Source organism: Ictalurus furcatus, unplaced genomic scaffold (assembly GCF_023375685.1).
Source record: "Ictalurus furcatus strain D&B unplaced genomic scaffold, Billie_1.0 scf1, whole genome shotgun sequence".
NCBI lineage: Eukaryota > Metazoa > Chordata > Actinopteri > Siluriformes > Ictaluridae > Ictalurus > Ictalurus furcatus.
The window spans coordinates 1,751,248-1,768,912 of NW_026521050.1; the positions used below are offsets into that span (position 1 = coordinate 1,751,248).

General features: G+C 40.6%; 1 protein-coding gene across 2 annotated transcripts; it reads left to right on the forward strand.

Moving 5' to 3' along the window:
• Positions 1 to 279: 279 nt before the first annotated feature.
• LOC128604644 (NACHT, LRR and PYD domains-containing protein 4) lies at positions 280 to 8,269 on the forward strand. 2 transcript variants are annotated; one of them, XM_053619767.1, is made up of 10 exons: positions 280 to 363; positions 523 to 644; positions 1,103 to 1,219; positions 1,630 to 1,684; positions 1,919 to 2,123; positions 2,408 to 4,175; positions 6,078 to 6,251; positions 6,928 to 7,101; positions 7,824 to 8,000; positions 8,130 to 8,269. In XM_053619767.1, exons 2-10 carry the CDS (start codon positions 592 to 594, stop codon positions 8,212 to 8,214), a joined length of 2,808 nt encoding a protein of 935 aa, XP_053475742.1. In that variant the 5' UTR covers positions 280 to 363; positions 523 to 591; the 3' UTR covers positions 8,215 to 8,269. The 2 variants fall into 2 exon arrangements, with proteins under 2 accessions (XP_053475742.1, XP_053475743.1); XM_053619768.1 differs by lacking the exons at positions 280 to 363; positions 6,078 to 6,251; positions 6,928 to 7,101; positions 7,824 to 8,000; positions 8,130 to 8,269 and adding an exon at positions 4,310 to 4,772 and having other exon boundaries at positions 514 to 644.
• Positions 8,270 to 17,665: the final 9,396 nt, after the last annotated feature.

Here is a 17,665-nt window from a genome sequence, read left to right on the forward strand (position 1 = left end):
TGTTATTTTATTTTAGTTTCTATATTTGTATAGAGCTCTGACAGTTGTTCGTGCACAGCTGAATGAAGTCACGAGATAATAAATGAAGGTAATGAAATGATAATGTGTGTGATGTAGATTTTACCAGACTTTTAATTCTGTTCTCTGTATTTGCAGCACTTTCAGGCTTATACTTCCAGTATTTACAGGCCTTTGCTCGATGGATCAGAAAGCTGTATGAAAACAAACCATATCTGTATGTGTTTATTACCCTACCTCACTGCCCCTCCCCCTCTGCAGAATAAAGGGTTAGGAAGTGAAAGTGAAAGTCAGTCTCCATTTTGTGTGGAGGGGAAAATACAGCATTTCAGGAGTAAAAACACAGTGAGTATCTACATCTAAAGCTATAATATATAAACACACTGAATGTACACCAGATGCAGAAGAGTTTTGTGGGTTTGTACTGAAGTTTGAATGTACACAGGTTGTTTTATGACTTGATACAGAGACTATTTCCTGTAAGTGAACTCTGTGCTGATACAGGGTTTGATTTAACACACCGATGTTGGAGTGAAGTAAATGTGTGTCCTGCTGTAATCTGGAGAAGGAGACATGACCTCCAACATGAGTGTGTCTGGAGAACAGGACTTAAAGAGAGACGAGAGGTGAGTTACTTTTCCATTCACCAGCAATAAATACACACCGTCTCATGGAACAGATCTGTATCTCTAAACACTCACTAGTTAACAGAGGAACTAGACTTTGGTTTAAGGTGTTTAATAGCAGTGAATATATCACTGATCTGATCTAAGAACAGTTTAGAGAAATCATTCACTGAGAGAAGAGTAAAAAGGACTGTGTAATGTGGAGGAGAAGAGCAGTGTAGCTTTGAGTCAGTGAGCTCTACAGGCTTTAAGACCCAGCTGAGTCAGTTATCTGTGATTGGGACTCCTGACATCAGTGTAATTCCTGAGGTATGGGGCGTGTCTCCTGTTTGAATAAGTGTGCAGACTGGAGCTGAATTAAAAGGATGGAATTATTGGTGTTTAATGATGAACACATTGTGTAACAGTGCTGAGACAGCAGAGTATTAATTATTGCTGATATTTCTGTTTAATTCTAGAATGATGGAGGGAAAGAGATCAGACTCACCAGAACCCAGCTGTGTGTCCATGAAGAGTGACGCGTCAATGGATATTCCAAATCACTTCAGAGACGGAGCCAGTTCTCCTGATGTGAGGTCAGTACAGTGAGGTGTTTTACAGCAGTGTTCCACCTGATCAAACTCACTGGTCTCATTCTGAAGCCCTTCATGATCTTTATCAGGTGTTGAAGCAGTAAAACACTAAACTGTGCAGTGCTGCAGCTCTCGGACTGGCAGTGAGGAAAACTGCTTTAAGAGTTCAGTTCAGTCTGCAGTCCCTGAGCTGGAGGGTCTGTGGTGCTACACAACAACATTTACACCTGGGACATTAATGACTAGATCACTGTTTTATTCATGAACATGTTAGTGTCAGTGAGAAATCCTGAAATCAGTGTATTGTGTTAAGAGGATAGTGTTAAATATCTGTCTCTGTATGTATTAGTGTGTGTTGTGCAGCTATGAATACATATAGTCTATATCACATCATGTGTTTTATTTCTTCACAGACCACAACAGAAGAAATCAAACCTCAGCAGAAATCAGCTGGACTCCATATTCAAGGTGTGTGTCTTTTTAATGTGTGTAACTTGTGTGTGAGCAGGTTGCAGCTTTTTTATTTAAGATCATGACAATTTACAGGTTTATTGATGTGCAGCAGCATTATGGGTAATCAGGCAGAATTTCAGCTGTAACTGTGGTAATAGAAAGAGACTTTTATTCTTTTCATAAAATAAAAGCATCTCTCAGTGTGTAACATTATAATATTTAGATGTGTTCCTGTGTGTTTCTAACCAGGAGCTGGAACACAAAGTCATCACTCTGATAAAGAATGAGCTGAAGAGGTTTAGGAAGCTCCTGAGTCCAGATTACCCAGCATGCACTGAGAGGGAGGTGCAGGATGAGGAGGATCTGCACAGTGTCAGAGAGGGAGCGCTGAAGATCACACTGCACGTCCTGAAGAACATGAACCACACAGATCTCGCTAACACACTGCACAGCAGTAAGAGCTCTGAGTCATGGCTTTATTCCATCAGGTTCACTTTAGAGAGAGGAAATAGTTTTAGATAGGAACACTTTTAGTTTGAAGTTTGAGTTTAGTATCATGTACATCTGCTGCTTTTCTGTTCTGTTCGTGGTCCAGCTTGTGATGACTCTGTACAATGGTCCTGTTCCTTCAGGAATATTTACTACATGAATCAGGAATGAACAGCAGCATTTGAATTTTACATTTAATCCTGTGTTCAGTGATTTTACATTAAAACATCTTATTACTTTGTTTATTAGAGTCTGTGGCCTCTGTGTATCAGACAAAGCTGAAATCCAGCCTGAGAGAGAAGTTTAAAAGAATTAATGAAGGAATCTCACAGCATGGAAGCTCAGCACTTCTGAATGAGATCTACACAGAGCTCTACATCACAGAGGGTTGGAGTGGAGACGTCAATAATGAACATGAGGTGAGACAGATTGAGACAGCGTCCAGGAGACCAGCAGCACAGGAGACACCCATCAAATGTAATGATCTCTTTAAAGACAAGTCCATCAGAAGTGTTCTGACTAAAGGAGTTGCTGGAATTGGAAAAACAGTCTCTGTGCAGAAGTTCATTCTGGACTGGGCTGAAGGAAACGCAAATCAGGACGTCACCTTCATGTTTCCACTTCCCTTTAGAGAGCTGAATCTGATGAAGCAGGAACATCTCAGTCTGATGGATCTTCTTCATCACTTTTTCCCTGAAATGAGAAAACTACAGTTAATAGACTCCTACAAAGTGGTGTTGATCTTTGATGGTCTGGATGAGTGTCGACTTCCTCTAAATTTCCAGAAGAATGAGAGATTGTGTGATGTGACAGAGTCAGCCTCAGTGGATGTGCTGCTGACGAACCTCATCAAGGGGAATCTGCTTCCCTCTGCTCTCCTCTGGATAACCTCTCGACCAGGAGCAGCCAATCAGATCCCTCCTGAGTGTGTAGACCAGGTAACAGAGGTACGAGGGTTAAGTGATCCTCAGAAAGAGGAGTACTTCAGGAAGAGGATCAGTGATCAGAGCCTGGCCAATAAAATCATCTCACACATGAAGTCTTCAAGAAGCCTCTACATCATGTGCCACATCCCAGTCTTCTGCTGGATCTCAGCCACTGTTCTAGAGAGAATGCTGGGTGAAGCAGAGAGTGGAGAGATCCCCAAGACTCTGACTCAAATGTTCACACACTTCCTGATCTTTCAGATCAAACACAAGGACCAAAAGTACCATCAGAAATGTGACCCTGATCCTCAGCAGACCAGAGAGAGTATCCTGGCACTGGGAAAACTGGCTTTCCAACAGCTGGAGAAAGGAAACCTGATCTTCTATGAGGAAGACCTGAGAGAGTGTGGCATTGATGTGAGAGAAGTGTCAGTGTACTCAGGAGTGTGTACCCAAATCTTCAGAGAGGAGTTTGGGCTTCACCTGGGGAAGGTGTTCAGCTTTGTACATCTGAGTGTTCAGGAGTTTCTGGCTGCTTTATACACATTTCTCTCCTTCATCAGCAGAAATGTAACAGAACAACCAACCACTGATCTGTCTGATCTTCTCAACAAGTCAGACATGTCTGATCTCCTCAGGACTGCAGTGGACAAGGCCTTACAGAGTGAGAACGGACACCTGGACCTGTTCCTCCGCTTCCTTCTGGGTCTCTCACTGGAGTCCAATCAGACTCTCTTACGAGGCTTAATGCCCCAGACAGGAAGCAGCTCTCACAGCAAACAGGAAACAGTCGAGTACATCAAGGAGAAGATCAGGGAGAATCCATCTCCAGAGAAATCCATCAATCTGTTCCACTGTCTGAATGAACTGAATGATCATTCTCTAGTGCAGGAAGTACAGACTTACCTGAACAGAGAAGATTACTGTCGTCTCAGTGGAACCAGACTCTCTCCTGCTCAGTGGTCAGCTCTGGTGTTTGTGTTACTGAACTCAGATCAGGAGCTGGATGAGTTTAATTTGAGGAAATATGACCAATCAGAGGAATGTCTTCTGAAGCTGCTGCCAGTGGTCAAAGCCTCCAGAAGAGCTGAGTGAGTATTTTTATTTATAAATGTATTACTGCATGGTTTATTATTTTAATGTAACACTGAACTGCACTGTTTGGATTAATGCTGGTTAATAATTACTCTAATCATCTTTAAACAAACCTCTGGTACTGTTACAGAAGAGTTTCACTTTTTACACCAACACGTTACGTCTGCACTGAGGGCGGGGCCATGAGGACAAAACCTTCTACCACCATTTATTACCTTTTCTCTAAAACTGATGAAGAAATGATCTCTACAGAATAACTGCATGTATTCATCACTGCTTTTTCATCATTTTGTGATCTAAACACCAGTGAAAGGCACTTTTTCTTTTCTCCTTTCATTTGAAAGTGACATTGAACAGAACTTCACAAACGAGAAGAAGAAAAACAGAACACTGTCACCATGGGAACAATATGAATACAGCATGTGACACTGGTGATATAGAGGATATAGGAAAATATCTATCAATAGACATGACTGATTATTCTATTTTCTGGTCCTATGATGTGTATCAGCGTATCAGACCGCCCAATCTGCACTGAGGGGCACACGTGAGAGTGTCGTGGAAAACAATCTTTCCAACCTAAGTTAAAGACTTCAGAGACAGAGGGTTTGTAGATGCCAAAGGTCATCAAACTTTATTGAAACAACAAAGTGAGACAGTCTGCAGAAAGTCTGAATTATACACACACACATGTCTTTATATACTTTTCTGAAGCAGTAAAATTATCCCTAGGCGGGGCATTAACCTCTTCTTTCTAAAAACAAACCAATCTCTATCACCTTAATGAATTATTCATATGTATATGATACATTACATTTGTGGTGCATGCGTTGTGAGTTGGATTTTCTTAAAGGTTTTATTGGGACAAGGTCATTTTTTGCAGCGCATGCGCCTTGTGTTGAATTTTCTGAAAGGTTTCATCAGGACAGGATTTTTACCCCGTCCCAGATTTCCCCCTTATACCTTAATGACCTTCTGGCTTTAGTCCCAGCCTGGTACACTTCATCCTGGAAGTCTGATCTGTTATTGTGACACTGGTATTGAAGCTTAAAGGGCTTTGATTGGAAACACAGTTCTGGTGAATGTCTAATTGCTCATTTATTGCCAGAGTAAAGCTGCTTTAGACAAAACACACGGTTCTTCTTACTCCGTTTACACAGGACATACAGAGATGCAGAAAAACACCTGATGTTCAGTAACACAGACGTCTTCTAGCTCACTACACACTTACAATAGAACTTGATTAAAACTCTTCTGTGCTTTTTCACTTTCACACCGACCTTGTTTGGTTTGGACCGATCAGACTTTCTCTTTAGATTGGATCTGGTGTGGGATTAGTTTACAGGATGAAAGAGGATTGTCCTCGAGGACGGTTTTCCAGTTAGCAAAAACATCATCATAATCCCTCTGTGCAGATCAAGGGATACGTCCTGTTTATAACTTTAATCCCTGACAAAAAATGTGTGAATATTTACCATAAACAAACAAACAAACAAACAAACAAACAAATAAATAATGCATGCACTGTGTGAGACGGATTTCCAGTTAGCAAATTAACTCGTCAACTTACTCCACACACACTCACAAACACACACACACTCTCATTCACACACACACACACAGACTCTCACACACACAGACTTTTTTACATGTACTTCCCTTAAAAATGGTTTCCATTATTCAAACAAAAACCCTTCTGTTTTCATTTCAATAATAATAATAATAATAATAATAATAATAATAATAATAATAATAATGCTGATGTGGTGTCCTGTCCTCTGATTTGTGTGTGTGAGAGAAACACACTCACATTTCTGTTACATGGTAAAGAGTAAGTGTATTATGGCTGTGTGTGTGTTTGAGGTCAGTGTTCTGATATTTCATCATTTCTCTTCCAGGCTGCGTTGGTGTGATCTGACAGAGGAAAGCTGTAGAGTTCTGTCCTCAGTTCTCAGATCAAACTCCTCCAGACTGAGAGAACTGGACCTGAGTCTCAATAACCTGCAGGATTCAGGAGTGAAGCTGCTCTCTGCTGGACTGGAGAATCCACACTGTACACTGGAGACACTGAGGTACACACACACACACACACACACGCACACACACTGTACACTGGAGATACTGAGGTACACACACACACACACACACACACACACACACACACACTCACACTCACACACACTGTACACTGGAGATACTGAGGTACACACACACACACACACACACACACACATACACACACACACACACTCACACACACACACACACTGGAGATACTGAGGTACACACACATACACACACACTGTACACTGGAGATACTGAGGTACACACACACACACACACACATACTCTCTCACACACACAGAAACACACACACTCTCTCACACACACACACTCACTCACACACACACACGTACTCTCTCTCACATACAAACACTCTGTCTCTCTCTTTCTCTCTCTCACACACAGACTTTTTTTTTTTTACATGTACTTCCCTTAAAAATGGTTTCAATTATTATAAAGTATTTATTCAAACAAAAACCCTTCTGTTTTCATTTCAATAATAATAATAATAATAATAATAATAATAATAATAATAATAATAATGCTGATGTGGTGTCCTGTCCTCTGATTTGTGTGTGTGAGAGAAACACACTCACATTTCTGTTACATGGTAAAGAGTAAGTGTATTATGGCTGTGTGTGTGTTTGAGGTCAGTGTTCTGATATTTCATCATTTCTCTTCCAGTCTACGTGTGTGTGATCTGACAGAGGAAAGCTGTAGAGTTCTGTCCTCAGTTCTCAGATCAAACTCCTCCGGACTGAGAGAACTGGACCTGAGTCGCAATAACCTGCAGGATTCAGGAGTGAAGCTGCTCTCTGCTGGACTGGAGAATCCACACTGTACACTGGAGATACTGAGGTACACACACACTCACACACTCACACACACACACACACACACACACTGTACACTGGAGATACTGAGGTACACACACACACACACACACACACACACACATACATACACACACACACACACTGTACACTGGAGATACTGAGGTACACACACACACACACACACACACACACACACACACACTGTACACTGGAGATACTGAGGTACACACACACACACACACACACACACACACACTGTACACTGGAGATACTGAGGTACACACACACACACACACACTGTACACTGGAGACACTGAGGTACTCACACACACACACACACACACACACACTGTACACTGGAGATACTGAGGTACACACACACACACACACACTGTACACTGGAGATACTGAGGTACACACACTCTCTCTCACACACACACACACACACTCTCTCTCACACACTCACACACACACTCACTCACACACTGTACACTGGAGACACTGAGGTACACACACACACACACACACACTGTACACTGGAGACACTGAGGTACACACACACACACACACACACACACACACAGTTTCCCTCTGTGGTGATTGTAATTGTAGTGATGTGATATTGTCATTGTTGTGTGTGTGTGAGATGAGAGTAAATGTTGTGTATATAAAGATTTTGTGTAGTTGATGTTTTCAGAGCTAAAACTGAGTGTGTTAAGTGTGAGAAGGTTTTCTTTCTTGCAGGATGTGTGACTGCAGTATTACAGATGAAGGTTGTGCTGCTCTGGCTTCTGCTCTGAGGTCAAACTCCTCATCACACCTGAGAGAACTGGATCTGAAGGGTAATAATCCAGGAGAATCAGGAGTGAAGCTGCTCTCTGATCTACTGAAGGATCCACACTGTAACCTGGAGACACTACAGTGAGTTACTGACTTACTGTCTCTTTACTCTACTGTATCATACTGAATAATGTGTGTGTGTGTGTGTGTGTGTGTGTGTGTGTTTATGCTGATGTTGTGTTTACACTGATGTTCTTCTCTGTCTTACAGCATTAAGTATAATAAACTCACCAGGACGGCGTATGACAGGAGTCTCACCTCAAACCTCTTCTCCAGGATAAAGCAGTCTTGGTGAAGAGTTAGAACCCGTCCCACATTTCCAGCAGTTTGGGAGCTGAATCATTAAACTTAAAGGGGCAGAGCAGAAACAAAGTCAAGAACAGGCAGAAGGTCGTACACAGGAGAAATCAACACACGTAACCAAATATCTGCTGTACAAAGCAACGGCACCGATCTGCCCCGGGGATGGAGACTGACGAGGCTTAAGTACACGTCCGGAAATGTACAGCCAACTCATCCCAAAGCACGAGGCGGGAGCAGGCGTGTACGAGATGTGATCGTCCAATGGCAAGCCGGAACATGACGCGTTGCAGTGGACTGGGCTTAAAAGAGGAGGAGACAAGACACCCATCCCTCCCCCGACATAGACACACGAATGGAACATAGTACAAACAGAAATACAACTGAGGACGTAACAATGGCCAAGTATCAAATAAAATGTAAACTTGCATTGATGAAGTTAATGTTGTTAGTAATTGTTTATAAATTACCATGGTAACACAGAGCTCCAGGGTATAAAAATATGGAGTTTGTCATCAATCAAACAGTAACCAGTTTTAATACCTAAAAAAGTTTACGTAGCAAAATTTAGCAAAGCGCTTTACAGTAAATTAAAATGTAAAATTAAACTAATGAAATGTTGTGCAGCACATGCTTATGTTAATGTTTGTTACATTATATAATCATATAAATAAATAAATACTCCCAAAGTCACCAGAATTGAAAGCTTTGGTGCTGTTAAACATTTAGAGATTGAGGTTGTGGTGACTCAGTAGTTCACTCAGTATATCTGGGTAAGACACAGTGAACGACTCACTGCTGGCATTCATGAAGAAGTCATAAACTCCACTGGAATAATAAATAGGATCTAATAAAACCATGAGTGGAAATTATTGGTGTAAGTTTGTTAGGATAGACTTCCTCCAACCTGGAACTATATCCTCCAGTCCACGCGGTGGCGGTAACGCGCCTAACAGCTGCGTCTCCGACCAGTAGAAATCACAGAAGAAGAAAAAGCTGCAGCGGGTATCTCCGGAGCAGTTGAGTTATTACACCGAACTAATCATCTCCAGATTAAATTATTTCTGACAAAGTTTTACAGTTAGATTTGATCCAGTTTAAACATAAAAGCTGGTTATTTTGTCTGTGTTTGAGGAATTAAAACTCCGTTCTGTTTTTAAACCCGAGGTAAGTTAAACGGAAGCTGTGTGGCCGAATCCCAAATTGATGTCATTTCCGGTTTAAGTGCACTACATTAGGGATGAAATAATGAGTCTACACCCTATGTAGTGCACTATTTAACTCATGAGGAGAGATTTGTTATTCTGTTTTAGTGGCACTATCCAAGTATAACCTTACTTTATCCTAAAATCCATTGTTTGCTCCCTGCTTATAGCAACTATTTTGCTTGTATCTTTCTCATTTGTAAGTCGCTTTGGATAAAAGCGTCTGCTAAGTGAATAAATGTAATGTAAATATAAACTAAAATAAACAACAGTGAGTGTAAAGTGGCTGAGTCATTTAGCAGCTAAAATAACTTTATATTTCTGTAATGTTTTTAATGTAAAACTGAGGTAAAGTTGGGTTTATATTGGACATTCACTGCACATTCGAGCTTCTCTCTTCTATTTCTCAAGAAATAAACACAAAAAGGACAAAATGTGTGTGTGTGTGTGTGTGTAGCTGGCGAAGTCACTTTGTAAAGAAATACTACGCGCATGCGCACGTAAGCATTCACGTCAACATGTCCGCCATATTGATGAGGGAAAGACCGCGCTGTAAACAAATACAAGTAAACGGAGGAGCTGTGGTTTTTCTGGATAATAATTTACATGATTTACCGGAGATGATAACGGCATCGTTTTCAAAAACTTGCCCTTTGAAACCCGTTTTCCAAAGTTTTCAGGCCCCGAAACGCCGTCGTCATGGAAACGAACAGCCAAACCGCATCAAAAGTTTTCGGTTTTTATTTGAAAACGTTGTGGTGTAAACGGCCCCTTAACAACTACAGCAAAATGCTGCTTTTATTGCTGAAGCCTTTCTCTAAACAAATAGAAATGAAATAGAATTTTTATGATTCACACTATATTACACTCCATTCTTCTTCTCAAAGACAACTCTATTTTGAAAATATTCAAGATTTCTTTTGTTAAAAAATCAATTTCATAATACAGCTTATTATTAGAGCTGCAACTAACGATTATTTTCACAATCAATTAATTGGTTATTTTTTCGATTAATCTGATGGGGGCGGGGCAAACTTTCAGTGCCTTTTTTTGTTTATTTAAAATAAAATCCACAAACTGAGTGTTACAAATATAAATTCAGACTAAAACTTTACGCAAATGTTTGTCCAAAACAGAAAAGAACCCAATACATACATATACACACACACACGTATGTATATATATATATATATATATATATATATATATATATATATATATAATTTAGGACTGTAGTTTAATTCGGTGCTTTTTGTGAATCCACAAAAAAAAATAATGCATAAGTACTTATATATAATATAAATGTAAACTAACTAAATAAGATAAATATATAAACATTTATAAATAGAGTTAGATAGATAGCATTATTTTTTTTATGGATGCACAAAAAGCACCGAATTAAACTCCAGTCCTGAATGAATAATAAAAACTCACTTTCACTGCACCTTGTGGTTTCTGTATCTCGGTGTCTTTAGACATTATTTTACTTTTGATCATAATATTTGAATTAGACATTACAGATCTTACTCACGCTACACTCTGTATCAGCGCGTCTACACCGCGCGTGACCAGCAACGCGGCCTCGTTACTAACACTTTGGGCACAGGCCACGCTAATGAAACATCATCCATTTCAAGTCAAGTTGCTATTGTTAAACTTTTCATTAAAACCTGTATGGAAACGTTGCTGTTCAGTTGTTCTATAAGCGCAATTTCAACCAAATACAGTGGAGTGTAAAAGTTTGTACCCCCTTTTGGTTTCTTTTGGATGGAAGGGTGTTAAATGTCCTAAACACTACAAAATTTGACTGTAAGTAGAAGTTAATTTTATTATCAGACTCAGATATCCATGTTAATATTTTTAATACTGCTCATTAGTGTTAAATGACTTGATGGTTTTGTGGTCAGTAAAGCGTTTTTGTGTTGATTTTGATGTATGTTTTGGATCACTGTCCTGCTGGAAGATCCAACCACGGCCCATTTTAATCTTTCTGGCAGAGGCAGTCAGGTTTTTATTTAATATCTGTTGATATTTGGTAGAGTCCATGATGCCATGTATCCTAACAATATGTCCAGGTCCTCTGGCAGAAAAACAGTCCCAGTACATTAAAGATCCACCACCATATTTAACAGTGGGCATGAGGAACTTTTCCATATGGCTACCTCTCTGTGTGCTTCAAAACCACCTCTGGTGTTTATTACCAAAAAGCTCTATTTTGGTTTCATCTGACCATAGAACCCGATCCCAATTGAAGTTCCAGTAGTGTCTGGCACACTGAAGACACCTGAGTGTGTTTTTGGATGAGAGTAGAGGCTTTTTTCTTGAAACCCTTCCAAACCACTTGTGGTGATGTAGGTGACTTCAGATTGTAGTTTTGGAGACTTTCTGACCCCAAGACACAACTAACTTCTGCAGTTCTCCAGCTGTGATCCTTGGAGATGTTTTGTCCACTCGAACCGTCCTCTTCAGTGCGTTGAGACGATATAGACACACATCCAATTCCAGGTTGATTCATAACATTTCCAGTTGACTGGAACTTCTTAATTATTGCCCTGATTGTGGAAATGAGCATTTTCGATGCTTGTGCTATTGTCTTATAGACACTTCCCATTTTGTGAAGCTCAATAACCTTTTGCTGCACATCACAGCTACAGTGGTGCTTGAAAGTTTGTGAACCCTTTAGAATTTTCTATATTTCTACAAAAATATACACAAGATTTTCAGACAAGTCCTAAAACTACACAAAGAAAACCCATTTAAACAAATGTGACACATATTATACTTGGTCATTTATTTATTGCAGAAAATAATCCAATATTCCAATCTGGGAGTGGCAAAAGTATGTGAACCTTTTGCCTTCAGTATCTGGTCTGACCCCCTTGTGCAGCAATAACTGCAACTAATCATTTCCAGTAACTGTTGATTAGTCCTGCACATGGGCTTGGACATCAGTTTTGGCCATTCCAAACCAATAACTTTATTGTTCTTTAACCATTCTTTGTTTTGGGCCATTGTCTTATTGCATGCCCCACTTTCTCTTGAGATTCAGTTCAGTTCCTGGGTTCATTCTTGCCCTGCGGTTGGGGAACTCACCACTACATGAATTATAATCTTTCAGATAGCTTGGAGATTTAGTACGTGTAGATCTTCTCAACTCAGGGTTTTCCATCCCAAGGAAAGTTTCTGATGCAGCCACTTCAGAAGTTCCTCCCAGTTTTTGTTTGTGACTTTCCTCAGAGAATGAGGAACCTGAGTCTTTTGTAGAAGGCACTGGAATGTCAACATCTGGCCGTGAAGTGTCTTACAACTCTGGTGCTGGTGCTGCGGATGTTGTATTGTGCCTGTCTCTCACCTGATCAATATGTCAGTGCACTACTTGCCCACTTCCCAATGCTACTGTGCACCATACAGGACCAGTCTTTTTCTGAACTGTTCCTGGAATAAAAGTAGGTCCAGAGCTGAAGTTCCTAGTATACACTGGGTCACCCACCACGAGATATCTTTCCTTTGCATGTTGGTCATGGTACCATTTTTGTCTCAATTGTTTGTGTCTCAATGAGACCCTGTGTAGACCAGTTTCCTTCCACGCAGCAGTTTAGCGGCTGATTTGCCAGTGGTCGACTTTGGCGTCGTTCGGTAACTGAACAGCACTCTGGCTAGCTTTTTCAATGGACTCTCGGCACTCTCTTTCATCAGGGTTTTGAGTGTTGAATGGCCCTTTCAGCCAGACCACTGGAAGATGCATGGTAGGGTGCTGTGCTTGTGTTTGATGCCGTTTCTTTCCATAAACTCTTGGAATTCAGCACTGGTAAAAAACAAAGAAACTGCTATAGTCTGACATCACTACTTCTGGTATCCTGTGTTGGCTAAAGGTTTGTCTTAAGCACTGAATGGTAACTGTGGATGTAGACTTGTTTAACAGATAAGCCTCTATCCATTTTGAGAATGCCTCTACCATGATCAAGAACATTCTACCCATCCACGGTGCACCGTAATCAATGTGAATCCTTCTCCACGGTTGCTCTGGCAACTCTCACGCGTGCAGTGGCGCGTTTCCCGGAGCGTTTCTGTTTTCCTGACAGACTGCACACGATTTGACCAATGCTTCCACCTCTGCATCCAAGTGTGGCAACCACATATAGCTACGCACCAGGCCTTTCATCCTGGTAATTCCCGGATGGGTTTCGTGTAGATGTCTTAGAAGAGCCGCACGCCACGGATGTGGAATCACTACGCGAGTCCCCCATAACACAAAGCCTCCCTGTATGCAGAGTTCATCCTATTTCCTTACATATTAGGGATGTCACGATACCAAAAATCTAGTCGTCGGTACCGATACCACCAAAAGTACACGATGCTCAATACCACGATGTGCTTTTTATTTAAAAAAAAAAAGAGAGATTTAAAAAAAATTATAAAATTAAAAACTCCTGGAGGACATCCTCCTCTGGCTGATACTGGCAGAGAGAGAGAGGGATATTTTAGTTCAAACACTCTGACCATGACTAATAAGTGCTAAGGTGCACTCCTAAACGCACACACACCCCTTATACTCTGAATGCAAGCATTAGTTTAAATTCACTGATATGGTGGCAGGATAAAAAGATTTATTAAAAGCATGAACATGTGAATAATTATTAGTGACATGAGGCTACATTTAGCTGACAGGACACGGGCTGAATGGAGATGCATGGTGGTCCATTAGGAGGTAGTTTATAACATTGCAATGCGTTAGCGTTTAACAAATAACTGGATATCGCAAACATTACATGGAGCATAATGTTAGCTGATTTCACGGCTACAATACCAGCTTCCTCAAACATAATATAGGACCTGTCTTTCGACTGTAATCCTATGGCATTAATTTTGTGACCTAAAAATACCTCTACTTCTCCCATGAACTCGCACTTGCTCCTTTTTTGTCTCAGTCCACTCTTTTCTATCCTACTCAGTACCTCATCCAAGCTCTGCAGATGTTCATTAGCCCCTGAGACTAAAATGTCATCCAGATAAACTGTGACGCGTGCGATGTCTTACAGAATCCCTTCTATTGTGCGCTGGAAGATCGCTGGACTTGAAGCAACTCCAAATGGTGGCCTGTTGTAAGTACATAATCCCTTGTGCATGTTGATTGTAACGTACTTATTGGAATTTTTGTGCAGCATTATCTTCTGATGCGCATGGGTCATGTCCAGTTTGGAGGATTTTTCCTCCTGCCGACTGAGCAAATAAATCTTCTACCTTGGGAATTGGATACTGCTCCACACTAGAGCTGGATTTACTGCGAATTTATAATCCCTACAAATTGGGATAGAACCATCAGTTTCCTGACTGGAACAATGGGAGCTGCCCACTCTGCAAACTGCATTGGTTCAATGATCTTGTCTTCCACCAGCCTCTGGAGTTCTCTCTCCAGCAGTGGACCCAACTCTTCTTTGAACACCTCGGATTGTCTCTCCAATACGTTAGCCAACTTATGTCCTGGTACATTTGCTACTGTATTTACCAGCTGATGCAACAAATGATTTCTGTAGGCCCCCCCACATCTTTGAATGTTGATCTTTACTGATGATCACTCCACAGCCTGCATTAACTTCAAATACCACCTCCATGCTATTCACTTCAATGGTTTGTGTGATAGGAGCAGCCCTAGGTAAGTCAAACTAAACAGAACCCTTACCTTCACTACAGTGAGAGAGAGGCCTTTAGTTGCATAGATGTTACCCTGGCTCCTTTATGACCTTACAGACTACTACTTGTCTTGCTCTTGGAGTGATCTTTGTTGGTTGATATGTTCTGGGGAGGGTAATGATGGTCTTGAATTTCCTCCAATTGTGCACAATCTGTCTGTGATCAAATATTATCATTTTGTCTCGTTTGTTTAATTGGGATCTCTTGGTCTACTTTTAGGACTTGTGTAAAAATCTGATGTTTTGGGTCATCTTTATTCATATATATAGAAAATTCTGAAGGGTTCATAAACCTTCAAGCACCACTGAATATATCTTGGCCTCACTTATTGTTCTGAATGAGTAAGAGAATTTGGCTTATGCGTTACCTATCCCTGTGAAACAGGAAGTCATGGTTGAACAATGTCCTGTTCCTAGTTTCCCAAGTGTACAAAAAAGTAAAATATCAAGGGGAATATACGTCAAATACATTTCTCATGGATTCATAGGGGTGCCAATAATTGTTGTACACCTATTTAACAAATATTTTTTATAAACTTGTGGTGTTTCCAATTGTTTGTCCATGAGAGCAGAGTATTTTTGTGAATTTTTTTTTTTTTTAACAAAAGGTTTTCTTCTTTGCTCATATTTACCAAGGGTGCCAATATTAGTGGAGGACACTGTACATGTCACTCTCAAGTGGAAACCTCATATGACACACTGTTCCTTTTCAGGAAATAAAAACCTGTATTTTGAGAAGTTAGCACTGTTACAGTTGGTATTGTGGCTGTATATAAGGTCAAACCTGTATATAAGGTTTTTTTTTTCATGTAGCTTAATTATTTAGTATAAATGAAGGTAAGTGTGTGTTCTGTTCATCTCTGCAGTCGTGTGTTCCCTGATAGTCAATGATTGCTGGAGCTCTGGAAATAGCAGGTGAGATTGCAGGCCGGAGTCGCGTCGCTGTCCAGGGAACCAAAATCAACCTCCTCTACTCCTGAGACCACAGTGTAACTGAGAGCCTAGACTACATGGTAAGAATCTGCTTAAGACATGAATAGCATTTTTAGCCTCAAGGTAGACCCATGCGCACACAGTATGGCCGCAAACACAAAGTAGAGCGGTCGAAATCTGAGATTGCTCCTCTGTGTCTCCAGGCTACTTGGAACATGAACATGTTGCAGACACAGGATCTTATGAAGTCAGCGCAGGCAGCCCTGGAAAAGAAGAGTCCGAAAGACGTGCCCTACTCCAAGCTTTAAAGGAGAAGATCCAGGGCTGTTGAAGCTGCGGTGGAACTGAGACTTCATCATCCACAGATCTTTAGTTCTTCTTGCTAAGTCTCAGTTTCTTTTTAGTCTTTTTATTCTTAGACTGGTCAAAAGACTGATTAGTGGAAGTGAAATGATAGATGAACTTTTAATTACTTGCTTTATTATTTGCAGGTGCCTTGTACAGTAAGACAGGGTAACTAATACTCAAAAGCTTGTTTTGTGTGTTAACATGTACAGTAGATGTACATATTTCTTCTGGTCCTGTGTGACTGCAGAATGTAGTGCAGTTAACACATTAAATTTCCTTGGATGCTCACTTTTAACTCCAGGAGGTCACAGTTTGCCCAGACATCTTTTTTAAATCCGTCAATGTGTCACCCACACGTCATTCTGGGGGACGAAGAGGAGGAAGCTGGACAGATAAATTTATTTATTTATTTATCATTGCTGTGTTTCCTCAATCGAGTGCAGAAAGAAGAAAAACAACACAACTGATTTAAAATAAAAATATAGAAAACAATCTAATGTAAGGTTCTGATCCGGTTTGCTTTCAGCAGGAAGGCTGTCCTCTTTCCTGTTGCTCTTTCCCTTCTATTAGTCCATTTGTCCGGTCTGAATCGGTTTGATTTGTTTCGAGACGATTCGGAGTCAAATAATTTTCTAGTGAGAGTCGCACACTTCCAAACGAACTAGACTGAGATGAGTATTTGATTCTCACTAGAAAGTGATTCGACTCTGAATCAACTTGAAATGAATCAGTCAAACTGATTCAGACTCTATAAAAGGACTATGAGATGTGATTAAGATATATATTCCAATGTTTTGCTTTACAATTCCACTGTGTGTGTGTGTGTGTGTGTGTGTGCGCGCGCGCACGTGTGTTTTTCAGGAGAACGAGAAACTCTGACACAACAGTACATCCTGACCATTGGTACTGTGTACACATCAATATACACGCACGTCTCCATGCTGGACATCTCAGGAGCTTTCACACACAGTGCTAGGAATATCCCGGGACAGAGAAATGCACCTCCTAAGTGAGCGAGTTTAGCGTCAACCGGTGAAATTTGCTGTAGCGTGAACACTTCACCTCTGTGAGCTTCACTCTCCGTCAGGTTCACTGTAATTAGACACAAAATGTACATAATGTTTATTTTTCATACATTTAGGATTTAATGGTTTTTTTTTTACTCTTCGAGGAACAGAAATGATCTTTCGAGGCAGCTTCATCGTCACTACCTGCTCCGTTTGTCTCAAAAATGTAACGACCGGTTTCAAAAAGTCACGATGTCTTCAGT